This window comes from Monodon monoceros, unplaced genomic scaffold (genome assembly GCF_005190385.1).
Source record: "Monodon monoceros isolate NGI ecotype Baffin Bay Population unplaced genomic scaffold, NGI_Narwhal_1 Super_Scaffold_2, whole genome shotgun sequence".
Taxonomy (NCBI): domain Eukaryota; kingdom Metazoa; phylum Chordata; class Mammalia; order Artiodactyla; family Monodontidae; genus Monodon; species Monodon monoceros.
In genome coordinates, this window is record NW_021703776.1 from 68,977,166 (window position 1) to 68,995,458 (window position 18,293).

Consider the following 18,293-nt stretch of genomic DNA (forward strand, 5'->3'; position numbering starts at 1 on the left):
CTAGAGAATGGACTTGAGGATATGGGGAGGGGGAAGGGTAAGCTGTGACAAAGTGAGACAGTGGCATGGACATATATACACTACCAAACGTAAAATAGATAGCTAGTGGGAAGCAGCCGCATAGCAGAGGGAGATCAGCTGGGTGCTTTGTGACCACCTAGAGGGGTGCGATAGGGAGGGTGGGAGGGAAGGAGATGCAAGAGGGAAGAGATATGGGAACATATGTATATGTATAACTGATTCACTTTGTTCTAAAGCAGAAACTAACACACCATTGTAAAGCAATTATACTCCAATAAAGATGTTTAAGAAAGAAAATGTGATACACACACACACACAATGGAATGTTATTCAGCTATAAAAGAAGGAAATTCTGCCATATGCAACAACGTGGATGTAACTTGAGGGCATTATGCTTAGTGAAATAAGTCAGACAGAGAAAGACACTTATGATCCCACTTAAATGTGGAATCTATAAAAACCGAACTCATAGAAACAGAGAGCAGATTGTCAGCGGCAGGAGGTGGATGGGGAGAAAATGGTAAAGGTGGCCAAAGGGTACAAATTTCCAGTTATAAGAGGAATCAGTTTCTGGGGATGTAATGTAAGGTAATGTTCTGTACGTGAATATAGTTAACAATACTGTATTGTATATTTGAATGTTGTCTAAGAGAGATTTTAAAAGTTCTCTCCTCACAAACACACACAGAATTCTAACTATGTGAAGTAACTGCTGTATTAACTAACCTTATTGTTGTAATCAGTTTGTAACATATGCATGTATAAAATCATTACATCGTAACCTTAAACTTACACAACGTTATATGTCAATTATATCTCAATAAAGTTAGAAGAAAAAAAAAAAGTGACTCTAGTAGTAATAAATTTTTGGTTTTCATGAAATGTAAGTTAAAAAAACCCAAGGTATTTTTGCTATGTGAGCCATCACTATCTGAACCCGGAAATCAAAATGACTTGTTTTTGTGATAACACTGGGAAAAAGATAAACCTTGCTAGCTACACTTGCTATCCAAAGTCGGAAGTCAAACAGATTTAGATAGTAACAAATACATATCTTCCTACATAATAATATCTATAAATAAAGAGATGACCTTTGACTATTTCATCTACCTCTCTAGAAGTGTGTATGTGTAAGAGAGCAAGAAATTCTCTTTGGAAAAATTGATTATTATTTTGTATGAGTATCACTTTATATTTAGACACATAAAGTGGTAGATATTTATGATAAAATATAATGCAGAATGAGTGTTTTAATAGCACAGGAAGAGCAGTTTACACAAAATTTTTTATACTGCATGGTCTCTATTGTGTAAGAAAACAGTGCCTATTAAAAAGACTGGAAAGAAATACACCTAAATGTAACCAGGATTGAGTAATAATTTTTCTACACCTATAATCTTCTCTACATGCAAATTTTTCATACTGTTATCTTATTTCATTTGCAGTCAGGAAAATATACAATACTGATTTTAATACAACATGATAAGTACTGTAATAGAGATATTAAAAGTTTGATATTGGTACCAGAGTACCAATTCTTTTGAGAAGTTAAAGTTAAGTTCTGGAAGGGAAGATGCTTCAAATATAGCCTAATATAATACAGCAACAGTTGATCAGAAAGAGGATATATTGTACTTGCAAATGCCAGAAAGTGAGAACATGCATGTGCCACTAGGGGAATTTAAACAGTTCCATAAGACTAGAATACGGGCTGCAATAATGGTAGGAGGAGTGGGAGGGATAAGTCTACATACACATGTTGGGGCCAGATGCTATACAAAGTAGTTTCTAGAATGAAGAAAATCTAAACCTAGCCATCCTAGGCTAAGATGTTTCAATGCTTAATTTCAATACTAAGTAAGTCCTGACCTATAACAATCATATTTCCTTTAAATACTTAAAACTACTTTTTCTCCTTTAAAATTAAAACAGAGACTGAAATTTCTTGACTATGGCAGGGGAGAGGCTGGCAAATCCACTCCTCAGTAAACAACTATAACAAAGAACACAATCATCAAACACAACCATTTCAGGGCTCAAACCTAGGCAAACACATTGCAAAGTGTTCATTCATGAAAACCAGCTAAATCTTAGCTAACAACAGTGGGGATCTGTGGTGTCTTTGCCTGAAGCCACTCTCATCATCCCCACCCTTTGCTCAGTTGGTATGGAAGTTCTTTGAGGACAGGGCTGGCTGTGAGAAACAGCAAATTCCCTGCTGGAAGGGGTTAACGGGATTTGGAGCAGAGGGTGAAAAACCCACAGAACAATGTCAGTAAAAGTAACAAAATGGTAAGAAACAAACAGGGCAAGTCAGCAGCTATGCCAGCTTCAGGCTGCAGTTTTGGTTGGCCAGAGCTGTAGACTGGAAGACTGGTCAGAAATTTAGGAATTCCAGAAATATCCTGGAAATGAAAGAGGCACAGAAGGGCTAAATAAGCTTTCCACATAGCCTTGGTTGATTGGGAGGCTAAATGAACATGCACGGGAGACCCACGAGGGCCTGATGGAAAGCAAAAAGTGAGGCAGACTTGGAAACTGCCTGAATTTTAAATGTACTCCCAAATCAACACACATCCACTGGCAGAGGGTGGGAGCCTTACAGGCTGGAGAGGTGTTTGAGCACAACCTCTGACCTATCATTGACCCCTAATCTGTGCAGACACAAGTGCAAACTGTAGGAAACCAGCCTAAAAAAATAAAAATAATAGTAATGTACAAACTACCAGGGAAACAGACTCCACAGATTAAGTGCAGGGAGATTACTAAAAACCACCACCACCATCACCACCCTCCTCGGGGAAAAATCCAAAACAAGAGTTTCTATAACTTCAAAAATATATTGGACAGTTTTCAACAAAAAATTATGAGACATGCAGAGAAAAACAGGAAAGTGTAGTCCATATTCAAGAAAAAGGCAGTAAATAGATTCAGAGTGAGCCCAAATGTTGTATTTAGCAAAGACCTCAAATCAGCTATTATAAAAATGTTCAAAGAATTCAAAGAAACCACGTTCAGAAGAGTAAAAGGAAAATATGACAATGACTTAACAAACAAAGTAATCTCAACAATGAAACAGAGACTATAAAAAAGAACGATATAGAAATTCTAGGGTTCACGTTTTCCATATGTACCTGTTTTTGATAGCACTGTTAACTATATAATTTCTTATGCTGGTCAATATTTTAAAAATATTCAAGAATGTTCGTAACACCTGAGTTATAAGATGTTTAGTAACTCATTATGCTTTGTAAGCTTTGTAGTAACCTTTGAATAAAGGTAAAGATCTTTTCCTACAGAACTAATCAAAGGTATATTAAGTTTTGAATGAAACTGCTTATACCTAACTAGATAATATTTCAACATGGTATAAAATCAAAGTAACCAAAGGTAATGTTATGTTGATATCTACAGGTTTGGAAATGTTTTAAGAGGTTAATTTAATTTTATTTCCATGGTTAGCCTGCAGTGTCTACTAGGAATGTTTCTAGAGTTATTCGAGCTTAACATTTTCAAGAGAGTAATACAATATTACTTGATTCCACAAATTTATTCTGGTACTAAGGTATATAAATAATTTTAATACTATTAAAATTAATTGGATTATAATACATACAAAATGAAATATTATTTAGCCATAAAAAAATGGGAAATCCTGCCATTTGCAACAACATGGATGGACCATGAGGTCACTGCACTAAGTAAGTCAGACACGAAAAAACAAATACTGTATGATCTTACTTCTATGTAGAGTCAAAAAAAAAGTCAAACTCATAGAAACAAAATAAGATTTGTGACTGTCAGATCACAAATTTAGGGATTGGGTGAAAGGTACTTCCAATTATAAGATAAATAAGTTCTGGAGATGTAATATCCAGCATGGTAACTATAGTTAACAATACTGTATTGTATATTTGAAAATTGCTAAAAGTTCTCATAAGGAAAAAAAATGGTAGTTAGGTGAGGTGAGGGATAGTTAACTAAACTTACTGTGGTAATCATTTCACAATATATACATATATTAAATCACTTTGTTGTATGTGTTAAACAGTGTTACATGTCAATTATATCTCAGTAAAACTGGGAAAATACTCATGTACTTATTAAATAAAATTTATGCCTATATGCATATATATATATATTACCAGCAGGCAGATTTTTATATTGAAAATAAAATAATGGGAATTGGTTCTATTAATAATCTTCCATTAATTCCTTATTTGTGATTTGTCAGTGGATAGACACTTTATATTTAATTTAATTGGATTTCACTGTTTTGATTCTTTGTATTACCAGAAAATGTAACATTTAATGAATGATTCTTTCTCATTTTTAGTGAGAACAATCGATGTTATGGAACTACTAGTTTCCCAGATATCCCTTAAAATTTTATGCTACTTTCCTACCTAATAATATAACAAATTTACATTTCTCAGACTAACATATGACCAGAGAAGCAAGCAAAATGCCCACTACTTGGTGTAAACCATTACACTATTTTACATTATTAACACAGCAATCCAGGATAATGTTAATAATCTAAGTAGAAAAGTATACTTACTCAGTTATAAATTCAGGGTTTGTAAAACTGAGGTTGGTTAAATGACCTTCAAGTTTAGAAGATTCATGCGTATTTAAGGCTGGAGTGGTCTTAGTGGCGAGTACAGCTCTTTTTTCATCTTTTTCAAGTGCTTTTCTCTTCCCACCATTTTGAAAGTATTCTCTGCATACACTACAAGGCAAAATAAAGTTATATTTTAAAACAATAGGTATGAATATAAAATAAAATGGGAAAATATTAACCTTTATTAATCAAAATGGGAAATTTTCAAATTATAGTGTCCTATTTTTAAAATGTCACATAGAGGTAAGTTTGAGCACCTGTAGCATTTTCAAATTTTTAAAATTACCATACAACAAAGCATGATCATAGATTATGTTTAAAAGTGTTTTTTCAGAAGTACAATGTGCCTGTATGTTTTGCTGAACTTTATTCTTAGCTAAAACATAAGTTCCTCCAGAAAAGCTTAGATAACTCTGTTATTCAGTGACAGAATCCAAAAAGAATAGTAGTCACAGTTAACTCTGAGCCAGCTCTGCTGGTAGTAGACAGTTGTTTTTCAGATCCCTCCCGGTTTATAAAAACAAAGTCACACATATATACACTAATATGTATAAAACAGATAACTAATGAGAACCTGCTGTATAGCACAGGGAACTCTTAGTGCTCTGTGTTGACCTAAATGGGAAGGAAATCCAAAAAAGCAAGATATATGTATACATATGGCTGATTCACTTCGCTGTACAGTAGAAACTACCACAACATTGTAAAACAACTATACCAATAAAATATATATATATGTATAGTTATCACACAAAAGAGAAGCTCCATTAAACTATATCCAATTGCTGTTAAAAAAAAAAGTCACAAAATCAGGTTGCCAAAATATTAAGAATCATGCTATTTGCTCTGAAAGAAGAGCATAAAAATCTGGTTAAGGTAAAAATGGTATCATATTATAAAGGTATACATTCAGAGAGAACAAAGGTTTTAACACAATAGTGATTTTTATAACACTTGGAAATTATTCCTGTCCATCAAGAGACCACTACTGCTTGTCCCAATTCTTAAAATATAAACGGATATTAAAATGCAGATTTTTCAAGATGTATTATTTCAAACTCAATTAGTTTAGCCCATATCAGGTTGTTATCCGTAATCAGAAACTGATGACTGGCATTAAGATTAAACAATTTTCTTCATACCTAATACAATTTTAGGGTGAAAATAGTAGGGTACCATGCCTGGGTATGTAACAGGACAATAAACATGAACCACAGAATCAACTCAAAACACTTACTAGCTATTAAAGACAAAAAACTTAAAGGAAGCAAGACTGGTATGATCTGCCTCTGGCCCTTGAGCTTACAATATGACAGGAGATACATACTTAGACAATTAACTGATATACTTATCAAAGCTTAAAGTGAATGTAAATGGAAACTAAACAAATTTTCTTTATTTTTAGATTCTTAAACCACATTATTATTCCATATAGCTCATACTCTGAACAAGCTAGACTATTTTTCTCCATAGACACTCCTTGGTGCAGTTTCAAAAACACATGGCTAGAGAAGAAGTGAAAAATTAATTTAAAACTGATTTCAGCAAGTAGAACTATGGTGTCTAATGAAACAATGCTCATTTCCCCTCACACTTAAAGGATGCTATTAGTTCAATTTCAGTTTGTCTAAGTATCTAATAAAGACTTCTTTAACTTATCCTATGGGATTTAATTTTAACTCAAATTATATACAGGAGTTGAAACTCACTTATCATTAATCAAACATTTATTAAGTACCTATCATGTGCCAGGCACATAGGTGATGGAAAAACAAATTGAAGAAGGCATTGCTGCCCTCAAGGAGCTCAGACTAGTGAAGGAGACAAATAATTATATATTGGGTTGGCCAAAAAGTTTGTTTGGGTTTCCAAAAGAAATTTTTGGGCCAACTCAATAGTAAAGAAAATACAATTGATAAATACCTAACGCCCAATCTAAAATCAGTAGTATAAGCTGATTTTAGGAAGATAAGTAGGAATAAATCAGGCTAGGAAGAATGTTAGTTAAGGAGGAAAGTGCTTTCCTGGCAGAGAGAACAGCATGAGCAAAGGCATGGAAGAGAAAAGCATCATGGATCCCACAGAGATAGACATCAGTTCAAGGCATGTGAAATTTAAACTGCCAGGCAGAAAATGGATGGATGAACTCATAAGTGAAAAGGCCCTAAGGCCAACACACATATAGAGAGGAACGACAGCCACATGACACTGGAGAGGTAAGCAAACTTCAGATCATGCAAGGCTGACAGGCCTATTTAGGAATGTGGTCTTTTTTAGAAATCTAATCTAATGACAGAAATGGTTTAGTGGTTTCTTTGAGTGGGGGGTGGGCTGACTACAGAGGTGTACACTAGAGCTTTTTAGAGTCGTGGAAAAGTTCTGTATCTAGACAGTGGTGATGGTTACACAAGTGTAAACAACTGTCATTACTCACTGAACTGTACACTAGAATGGGTATATTTTATTGAATATTAATTAAACCTCAGTAAGGTTGATTGAAAAATATAGCCTGAATCACCTTGGAATTAATACTAAAAATAATACCTTTATCATATAATATTTCACTAAGGCATGAAACACAAGGGTAAAGAGATTACTTACCTTTCTATTAGGTGGAACCACAAAGAGCTGCTGATATTCAGTAGTTCTTGACCCACAAAAATTGCAATTTTATGTGGTTCAATCTCAATGTTACCTAGACACTTGACTGCAAAATACTTAAAGGGCTAGAATTCCAGATACTCATAGGATAATAACCACCATCTAAACCCCAATCTCCCTACAAAACTTCCAAAAAATATACAAAACATTAGAAAGAGCAAATAAAAGCACACACAGTTCACACCCATGGCATAACTAGGAAACAGGAATAGCACCTTATTTTACATGTAATTGGGGAAATAAAAATCTGAGGCCAACTGAGTTGGCTTTGGAGTTACCCGAAGTACAGAGTCAGATGAGGACTGTGTAAGAGAGGAAGGTATGATGGGGTCTTAGAGATGGCACAGAAAAATCGATAATACCAGCTAAGGTTCACCACAGAGAGAGTCCAACTCTGAATGGAGAGATCTTAAGACTTATGGGACGTAGTGAAACAAGGCATTAGGCACAGGAAGACCAAAAGGAAAAAGTTTGGAAAGTATATGGGAAGGGCTGTCACCAAAGGTGAGAGCTCTGTGAAGATATTATTTCTGAGGGAGAAAGGAAGCACCTTGAAAAAAGGGGGTATCTCTGGAGGTGTGTTGATAAAGGGAAAGAATGAAGCAATTAAGAATAAAGAGCATACTGACATAAGTTAAACCTATTAAAAATTCATAAATCAGCCAAAAGAGGACAATACTTATTAAAGGAACTCCACTTTCATATCTGTAGCAATCAAGCAAGGATCTTTGTAATTAAGAAACAAAGCAAGCACCCAAACCTCTACCTATACCTCTATACACAGTCTAACATAAAAGACAAAACACATAAAAGAGATGTCCAATGAATCCAGCAATCGTACAAGTTTCTATTAGAAGGGAAGAGAAAGATATCAAAACTTTTCAGTGGATGAAAATTCTCAAAAACACAGAAAATAACCGCTATAAAAGAGAAGAAAATTGTAACCTAACACTTCAATATTAATTATATATAATTAAGCAATGCAGATATGAAAAACATTTCAAATTTGAAATTAAATAGAAAACTGAGGATAAAGAAGAACTACATAAATAGATATTCCATGAATATGGATAGGAAGACTCAATACTGTCACTATGTTAGTTCTTCCCAAATTGATTTATACATTCAACACAATCCCAATCAAAAGCAGAGCAAAATATCTTATAGATAAAACAAATGGATTCTAAAGTGTACATGGATAAGCAAAGGACCCAGAATAGCCAACACAATATTGAGGGAGATGAACAAAGTTGGAGGACTGACACCATCTGATTTCAATTCTTAATATAAAGCTATAACTATACTATTACTATTAGTAATCAAGGACAGTATGTTGTAGGCAGAACAATAGACAAATAGATCAATGGAACAGAAGAGAGAGCCCAGATATAGATCCATGTAAATACATTCAAGGAGCAGTGGAGTAATACAGTGGAGTAAAGACAGTCTTTTCAACAAATAGTGCTGGAACAACTGGATATCGACATGCCAAAAAATGAACACTGACACAGACATTACACTCTTCACAAAAATTAACTCCAAATGGATCACAGACCTAAATGTAAAACACAAAACTCTAAAACCCTTAAGAGAGTTTTATAAATTTTTAGGAGAAAATCTAGATGAACTTCGGTGTTATATCTAAAAAGTCATTGCCAAATCTAAGTCACAATCCTTAAAAAAAAAAAATTGAGACGCTAGACTTAATTAAAATAAAAAACTTCTGCTGTGCAAAAGACAATGTCAATAGAATGAGAAAACAAGCCATAGACTAGGAGAAAATATTTTCAAAAGATCTATCTGATAAAAGACTGTTATCCAAAATATATGAAGGACCCTCGAAACTCAACGTTACGAAAACAAACAACCTGATTAAAAAATGGGCAAAAGACCTAACAGACACCTCACTAAAGAAGGTGCAGATATCAAATAAGCATAAGAAAAAGATGCTCCATATCACATGTCATTGGGGAAATGCAAATTAAAATAGCAATGAGATACTACTACACATTATTAGAATGACAGAAAACCAGAACACTAACACCACCAAACGCTGGTGTGGAGCAACAAGAACTCTCATTCACTGCTAGTGGGAATGCAAAATGGTATAGTCGCTTTGGAAGACAGTTAGGTAATTTCCCACAAAACTAAATATACTCTTCCCATATAATCTAGCAATCAAGTTTCATGGTATTTCCAAAAAGAGTTGAACACTTACTTCCACACAACAACCTGCAGATGGATATTTACAACAGTTTTTTTTTTTAAGATTTATTTATTTTATTTATTTTTGACTGCTTCGGGTCTTAGTTGCAGCACACAGGGTCTTCATTGAGGCATGTGGGATCTTTCATTGTGCCACACAGGCTTCTCCCTAGTTGTGGCGTTTGGGTTTTCTCTCTCTAGTTGTGGCGCACGGGCTCCAGAGAGCATAGGCTCTGTTGTTTGTGGCACGCAGGCTCTCTATTTGAGGCACTTGAGCTCAATAGTTGTGGTGCGCAGGTTTAGTTGCCCCACGGCATGTGGGATCTTAGTTCCCTGACCAGAGATCGAATCTGCGTCCCCTGCATTGTAAGGTGGATTCTTTATCACTGGACCACCAGGGAAGTCTCTACAGCAGTTTTGTTCATAACTGCCAAAATGTGGAAGCAACCAAGATATCCTTCAGTAGCTGAAAGGATAAACAAGCTTTGGTCCATCTAGACGATGGAATATTATTCACCACTAAAAAGAAATAAGCTATCAAGCCAAGAAAGACATGGTGGAACCTTAAATGCACATTATTAAGTGAAAGATGTCAATATGAAAAGGTTAAATACCTTAATTCCACCTACATACATTCTAGAAAAGGCAGAACTATGGAGACGGTAAAACAGTCAGTGGTTGCTGGGTACGGGGGGAAGTTGGGGGGAGAAGGAATTAACAGTTGGAGCACAGAGGATTTTTAGAGCAGTGAAACTGTTCTGTATGATACTATAATGGTGGATACTTGTCATTATATATTTGTCAAAACCCATAAAATATATAATATCCAAAGTGAACCCTAATGTAAACTATGGACTTTGGATTCTAATGATGTGCCAGTGTGGGTTCATCAACTGTAACAAACGTAGCACTATAGATGGATGGTGATTGTGATGTGACTGCCCATGTGTGGAGTCAGGGTGTATGGGAACTACCTGTATTTTCTGCTTAATTTTGCTGTGAACCTAAAACTGCTCTAAAACAATAATGACTATTTGAAAGAAAAAAAAAAAAGAACACAGAATAGATCATGTGCCTCTTGATGCAGTACCCTGAGAAGGATACAGTATCACCTATGTGATATTCTTGCTAATAATATGCTTAACTTGAACCTAATCACAAAGAAACAACCATACAAATCTAAACTGAGAGACAGTCTGTAAAACTTTGACTTTACAAAATGTCCATGTCATAAAAGACCGAGAATTTTCCTAGATTAAAGAAGACCAAAGAGGGATAACAACTAAGTGCAATGATACACACTGAAGGATTCAGGAGCAAAAGTCTTGTGATCTCTGCAACTGACTTTCAAATGGTTCAATAGAGAGTGCAGGGAAAAGTTGAGGGGGGTGTGGCGGGGGGAGAAAAAGGGGAAACGATATAAAATGAGACTAAAATAGAGCAACATTTTTTTTTTCAAAACTGAAGGAAAGAAAGTGTGAGTCAAGGATTTTATATCTAGCCAAGTTATGCACCTTGTAACAAAACTACAGAAAAATAGCTTTTGGTATGTAAGAACTCATAGAATGTCACAGTTGTAAGATTATTAAAGCATGAACTTCATCTATGAGATGACTGGGAAATGTTGAAGAAGAGGCTGGTAGAGAATAAAAAGCATTAAATGAATTAAAAAAGGATACTTTATCATGCTGAAGACCACAATTCCCAGTGAAGCCATGTACTATGTATCATAGCAGCCATCCTTACAAAGCAGAAACTCCATGAGATGCATGGAGAAACAGGCAAAACTAAAAACAGGGAACTTTAACACACCACTCTCAATCAAGTAAATGAACAATAAGTAAGGTTACAGAAGCCCTAAAGAGCATAATAAGGTTTATCTTATCACTGCATAACAAACTTCACTCTATTCTTTTTCAAGTGCACATGGAATATTCACAAAAATTACCATATACATGTATTAGGTCACAAATAAAACTACAGTAAGAGCCATAGGAAAAATAATACAGACAAAATCATCCAATCTCAACGCAATAAGGCTAGAACTAATAACAAAATAAAACAAAAAATTCATTTCACCTGCAAATTTTTTTAAAAGTTAAATAACTCTGGAGTCAAAGTACTAATAAAAATCACAGAACTTCTAAAAAACAATAACAAAACCACCACAAGTCAGAATCTAAAAAATGCACTAAAATAGTGACCTGAGGAAAATTCAGACCTTTAATATTTATATCAATACAAATGAAAGAATCAAAATAAATAAAATAAATATCCAACTCAAAGGATTAGGGGAAAAAAGTAAAACAAAAAAAAGGGAGTAAGATATTAATGTTAGAAAAAAACAGAACCAACAAATAAATACATAAACTGGTTCTTTAATTTGTATAACTTTATACAAATAAAGCTGAAAACTTAGATGAATCATAATTTTTCTAGGTAAGTATATTAAATATAGGATATAGGAATATAGGAAAATTTATTAAACTTGACTCTTGATTACTGGTAGAATTAATAAACTGCAGTTAATTTTGCAATTAAATTGCAAAATTTAAACAAACCCAAAATTCATAGATGAAATAAGAGAAAGTTATCAGAGAGTTGCTTCACCAAAAAGCATCAGTATCCACTGAGGAATTCTACCAAGGCTTCAAAAATCAGGTAACCCCTGTATTTATCAAGCTTTTAATTTTCTGTAACTTAGGATGTTCTGACATCTGGGAGGGCCTTACAGACCCAGGGAGAAACTGCCTCTCCAAGGCTAGCTAATTCCTAAAGATAATAAACAACTTACTTGGGAGCGCGCCTCTCAGAGTTGCAACTATGGGTTGCAACCCAACCATTTCCTTTATTTAACTCTCACACAAGTCCATGTTTCCCAAACCCTAAATTAACTCAGGTCCAGGTACCAGACAGTTAGGGACAGCTCCTATGTTCCAAAGCCCACCAAAATTATTCAAACTAGCCAGTCCTATACTGTTTACACTGCTTTGCCTTTCCCATGTAAACCCTATAAAGGATCAGGTCTATTTTTTCCCCTCACTCCTGCTTCTGCCTCCTGACCAAATGTGGTGCTTCCCTGTGTGACATGGCATACCCACTTCTCTCAGGGCATGTAAGTAATAAATTCTTTCAATGGCAATGACCTCTCCATGCCATCACTCAGTCACCTCTATAAATAAAACACACAAGTACAAATTAGGCAACGCCAAAACTGTTTAAACAGTTCCGGACCATATAAACAAAGGAAAATTTTCTAAAGTCATTTGTTATGGAGCAAATACAATGATAAACAGGTGTGAGAATGTCTACAAAAAATACAGAAATATAAAATACAAAATATAAAAATAAATATCAATGTAAAATATGAAATAAAATTTTAACAAACAGAATCAAATATGACCGAGTATGTATCTCAAGAATATGAGGATTATTCAATATAAAAAATCCTTCCATATAATTCACTATATTCACAAATCAAGGAGAAAACATTCATTTCCATAGATGCTGAAAGGACATTCAACAATATCCAACAGCTATTCCTAATAAAATCAATCAATCAATCAGAGCTTGGTGAATACTTCCTAACAGTTAAATTGTATCTATATATCAGCCAAAAAAGTCAGCAACTTATATAATGGGGATATACCACACACATCACTGAATGAGTAAAACATAGCTAATGTAATAGACAAGAGAAAAATAATTAGTCAAATGAATTGGAGAGAAAGAAATAAAACTCTATGTATACACAGATATGATAATATACCTAGAGAATCCAAAAGAATCAATCACAAAGTAATACAAACAGTAAGAGAATTCAGTAAAACAGGATGTAAAACATACAAAAATCAAAAGCCTCCACATGTATACAAACAATAGCCTGTTAGGATATACAACGGAAGGAAAGATTTCATTTATAATAGCAACAAATGATAAAGTACCTAGGAATCAACATAATAAGAAATGTGCATAATCACTATACAGAAAACCTTAAAACACTACTGAAAATTCAAAAGTGGACTAGAACAAATGGAAGGATATATAACTTTTTCATGGACACAATGACTCAACATTATAAAAATTCCACTTGTTTCCAGTTATTAAAAAATTTAAGGTAATCCCAATAAAAATACAAACTTTAAAAAATTTAGTTATCAGCCATAAAAAGAAACGAAATTGAGCTATTTGTAATGAGGTGGATAGACCTAGAGTCTGTCATACAGAGTGAAGTAAGTCAGAAAGAAAAAGACAAATACCGTATACTAACACATATATATGGAATTTAAGAAAAAAAAAATGTCATGAAGAACCTAGGGGTAAGACAGGAATAAAGCCACAGACCTACTGGAGAATGGACTTGAGGATATGGGGAGGGGGAAGGGTGAGCTGTGACAGGGCAAGAGAGAGGCATGGACATATATACACTAACAAACGTAAGGTAGATAGCTAGTGGGAAGCAGCCGCATGGCACAGGGAAATCGGCTCGGTGCTTTGTGACCGCCTGGAGGGGTGGGATAGGGAGGGTGGGAGGGAGGGAGACGCAAGAGGGAAGAGATATGGGAACATATGTATATGTATAACTGATTCACTTTGTTATAAAGCAGAAGCTAACACACCATTGTAAAGCAATTATACCCCAATAAAGATGTTAAAAAAAAAATTTAGTTAGACCAGTTGATTCTAAAGTACATATGGTGAAAAAAAAAAAACAAGAACAACCAAGAAAATCCTGAGAAAGAAGAATGGTGGTGGGGAGGCGGAAGAATGATATAGAATAGCATGGATTAAATGATATAGACAAGGAATCATTACAGGAAGTCCTAAAACAGAACCAATTATGTGGGGAATCTTGGTATATCACGTAAGTATGTGTCAAATCACTGTAGAAAAGGTAGACGTTTTCATAAATGATGTTGGAGAAATAAATAACTATTGGGGGGGTTAGATCTATACTTTGCAACAAACACTGGAATGAATTCCAAAGAGGTCAGAGATCTAAATGTCAAAAAAATGATTACCATAAACGTACTACAAGAAAACATGAGTGAATTTCTAACAGGAATTCTTACAGTCTGGGAATCAGAAAAGCTTTTCTAAGACAACTGGAATCTTGAAGCAATAAAAGAAGAGACAGATATATCTGATTATGTGAAAACAAAAACCTTCTGCATGGCAAAACAAAAATTTGCATGGCAAAAGATACAAACTCAAAGAAAAAGAGCACATATCTCTAAATTATATAAAGAGCTCTAAAAAATAATCAAGAAAAAAGGGACCAAAAACCGTTAGGAAAAAAAGCATCAAAAACACAAACACATAATTCACAGAAAAAAAAGGCAAATATTTCCTAAGTATATGAAAACGTACTCAACATCATTCGTAAGAGACACGTAAATTAAAATCACATAGAGATATCAATTCCCATCTATCAGACTGGCAAAAATTCAACAGGTAGGCAACATACTCTGTTGGTAAGATTTTGGAGAAACAGGTATTGTCATTTTTGCTGGTGGAATTAAATGATATAACCTCTATGGAGGGTGATGTGGCAATATCCAACAAAATCACATATGCATTTACTCTTTTACTCTGCAATTCCACGTCTACAAAGATACAATGCCAAAAATACAAAATGAATATGCACAAGGTTATTTGTTACAGCACCATTTGTAACAGAAAAAGCTTGTATGTAACTTAACAAAATGAGGAAGACATCTATATACTTGTGATGGTCAATTTATGTGTCAACTTGACTGGGCTATGGGGTGCCTAAATATCTGGTCAAACGTTCTGGGTATTTCTGTCAGGATATTTCTGGATGAGACTAACATTTAAATGGGTAGACTGAGTAAAGCAGATTGTCCTTCTTAATGAGGGTAGGCTGTATCCCATCACTTGAAGGTCTGCGTAAAACAAAAAAGCTGACCCTCCTCAGAGTATGAGAGATTCTTCTTGCCTGACTGCCTTTGAACTGGAACACTGAATTTTTCCTGCCTTGGACTCAAACTGAAACAGCAGCTCTTCCTGGGTCTCGAGCCTGCTGGCCTCAGGATAGGAATTATACCACTGGTTTGGATCTCCTGGGTCTCTGGCGTGTCAACTCATCCTGCAGATCTTGGGACTTGTCATCCTTTACAAACACATGAGCCAATTCTCTGGAGAACCCTGATTAATACAATATCAAATAGAATGATCTCCATGACATAATATTAAGTAAAAATGAAATGTACAAAAGAGAGTATATGACATGTACCACTTGAAGAGATAAGACAGGGTGGATACATGTATATACATTGTATGAATTTGCTTATTTCTGCAAAAAGGAGAAACAAGAAACAAATGAAGAAAATGGAAGGGAGCCTATTCTGAGTATACCTTTTTGTAAAGCTTTGAGTTTTGAACCACGTAAATGCCTTATATTCCCCCAGATTAAAAGAAAATAAGAAAAAAGCCCATAAAACAAAGTGAAACTAACTGCATAGTAAATTGGTAACATAACCATACACAAAAGAATTGTTTCATGTAACTTTTAAACACAGTATTCTGACCCTTAGTGAGATATGTTCTAAAGACGAAAGAACTAACTGCAAAGAAATCTTAAACTTCACTCAGTTTATTGTTAGAAGTAGAATTGGTACTGTAATTTTGAAACCATTTTATGTGAACTATAGAACAAAGCAAATATGTTGATGTTATTCCAAACTAAGTCCTTCAGAGTAACAGAAGAGATAATATACAAATATAAAACAAAGAAGTTAGGCAAAAAACCTGTAATGTTACATTTGAATAGCAAATATCAATTATGAATTTAAGACTATATAATATTTCTGTTCAGTGAAAAAGTCTAGAAGAAAGGACACCCCAGAAGCATATCTAGTGCCCAGATCTTAATTTCTATTTCTCACTACAAGAAACTAAGGCTCCTTGATTGTAGGTCTTGACTGGGAAGGTAAAGCTTATCTTGTAGTAGATAGCAAGAAGTGCTCAAAGGTGACGTCAGAACCAAGAAGCCAGCTTTGAAGAGGCTCCCACTGGCTAAATACAGATTAATTTGAACACAAACACACACTCAAACACAAATCAAAGACTGATGGAAAAAGTGAATCCAGGAGCCTGCAGTGATATTCCAAAAACAAACAGACAAAATCCACCAAAACCAAACCAACCAACCAAACAACAACAACAAAACCACAACTCACTTGTCACAATTGGAATTGACCATTACACCAACTCCTTACTCTGAAAATTGCTAATTAAACAGAAAGAATTACATGTATATGTTTACTTTTACCTAGCCTCTCCAGAAAACATGTAATCATTCCCTGTTCATAAGGGAAAGTTTTTATTTACAGAAGAATGACCGCTAATAAATGCAAGGAATGATACAATTTAAAAAATCATTTTACCACCCCAGATTTATTTAATAAATGGAGTAAACCTGTTAGTTGAAAGATTGTTGGGAGACAGGATTGATTCACAAGCCAAAAACGTCACTCTACGTATGACTTGCTAATTACAAAAGGAAAACGTAAGTTTACAATGGAAGGATCTAGTAGTTACCACCTTAACCAAATGGCAAAATTTATCGTCTCTAACAGTGGAATAACCTGACAATAAGAACTTGCTAACGTGATGCAATGTGAAGTATGCAGTTTCACCTAATAAATATTTTGGCAAAAATCTGGGACCTGAATCAACACTTTAGACTCAATGTTCAGTTTACAAGAAATAAAGGAGACTGAGGAAGTAGTTAAATGGCACCATGATAAAACAATCAAATAAATCCAAAACAAAGACACAAAGCTAGTTTTCGATTAGGATACAGATAATCACAATAGACCCCTGGTTGTGCTGTAACTAGGAAAAAAGAAAAAAACCTAAACAATCTAAAAATAATGTATTAAAAAGAAATCAAGAGAACTGAGTATGCAAAGAGGTCTAATGGAAGGGACCACAGGCACTTTGTGCATTTGCTGAAAAGGAGCATGAGTGGTGAAGGATCAAGCCTTCCAAGGTAGAGGAATTTTGTTCGATTAAAGGAAAAGCAGCAGAGCTTTCAATGGCTGCTTAGAATGGAGTGACACACTGGAAACTTTAAGAAACCCAAATGCAGAGATTGTTCTCCCCGTTTTCCTGCCTTCCCCCATAGGTCTTTTTTCAAGTAAGAAAAAGATGGGGGAGGGGGGAGCACTGGAGACTTGGAGTGGGACTGAAAAAGCAAAGAAAATTCTCTGCACTCTTCCATGGGCTTAGGTCCCAGAGTCCTGCTACAGGTTGGTACCTGTAATATACACAGAACAGGACTCACTCTCAAGGCATTTGAAGCCAGATGTGAACTGAAACTATCTAAAGTGGTAATCAAGCTTCAACCCAGCCTAACTCCTGATAAGATCAAAGTGTTCAATCTCTTATCCCAGCTGCCTATCAGAGAAAAAACCATGCCCTCTCTGGGAAAATAATATTTACCCCAGTCTCTTCTAAACATAATGCCAGTATATATGGGTTGGCCAAAAAGTTCGTTCGGGTTTTTCTGTAAGCTGTTACGGAAAAACCCGAACAAACTTTTTTGGCCAACCCAGTGTACTTTTTAAAATTACCAGACATACAATGAAGCAGAAAAAAATGATCCATAACCAAAAGAAAAAACAGCCAAAAGAAACAGAACCACAGATTAATTTTATGTTGGAATAAGCTGACAAGGACTTAAAATAACTATTATAAATTTTTTTAATAGAGAAAAATATTAACTGAATAGATGAAAATATGGAGAACTTCAATA

At 34.7% G+C, this 18,293-nt stretch overlaps 1 protein-coding gene across 1 annotated transcript in view; it reads right to left on the minus strand.

The window, feature by feature from the left end:
- BMT2 (base methyltransferase of 25S rRNA 2 homolog) overlaps positions 1 to 18,293 on the minus strand; it is an 86,983-nt gene that overhangs the window by 50,634 nt on the left and 18,056 nt on the right. Inside the window, exon 3 of the mRNA XM_029233675.1 lies at positions 4,583 to 4,753. Within this exon, the coding sequence (XP_029089508.1) occupies positions 4,583 to 4,753 (171 nt within the window). The remainder of the gene's footprint in view (positions 1 to 4,582; positions 4,754 to 18,293) is intronic.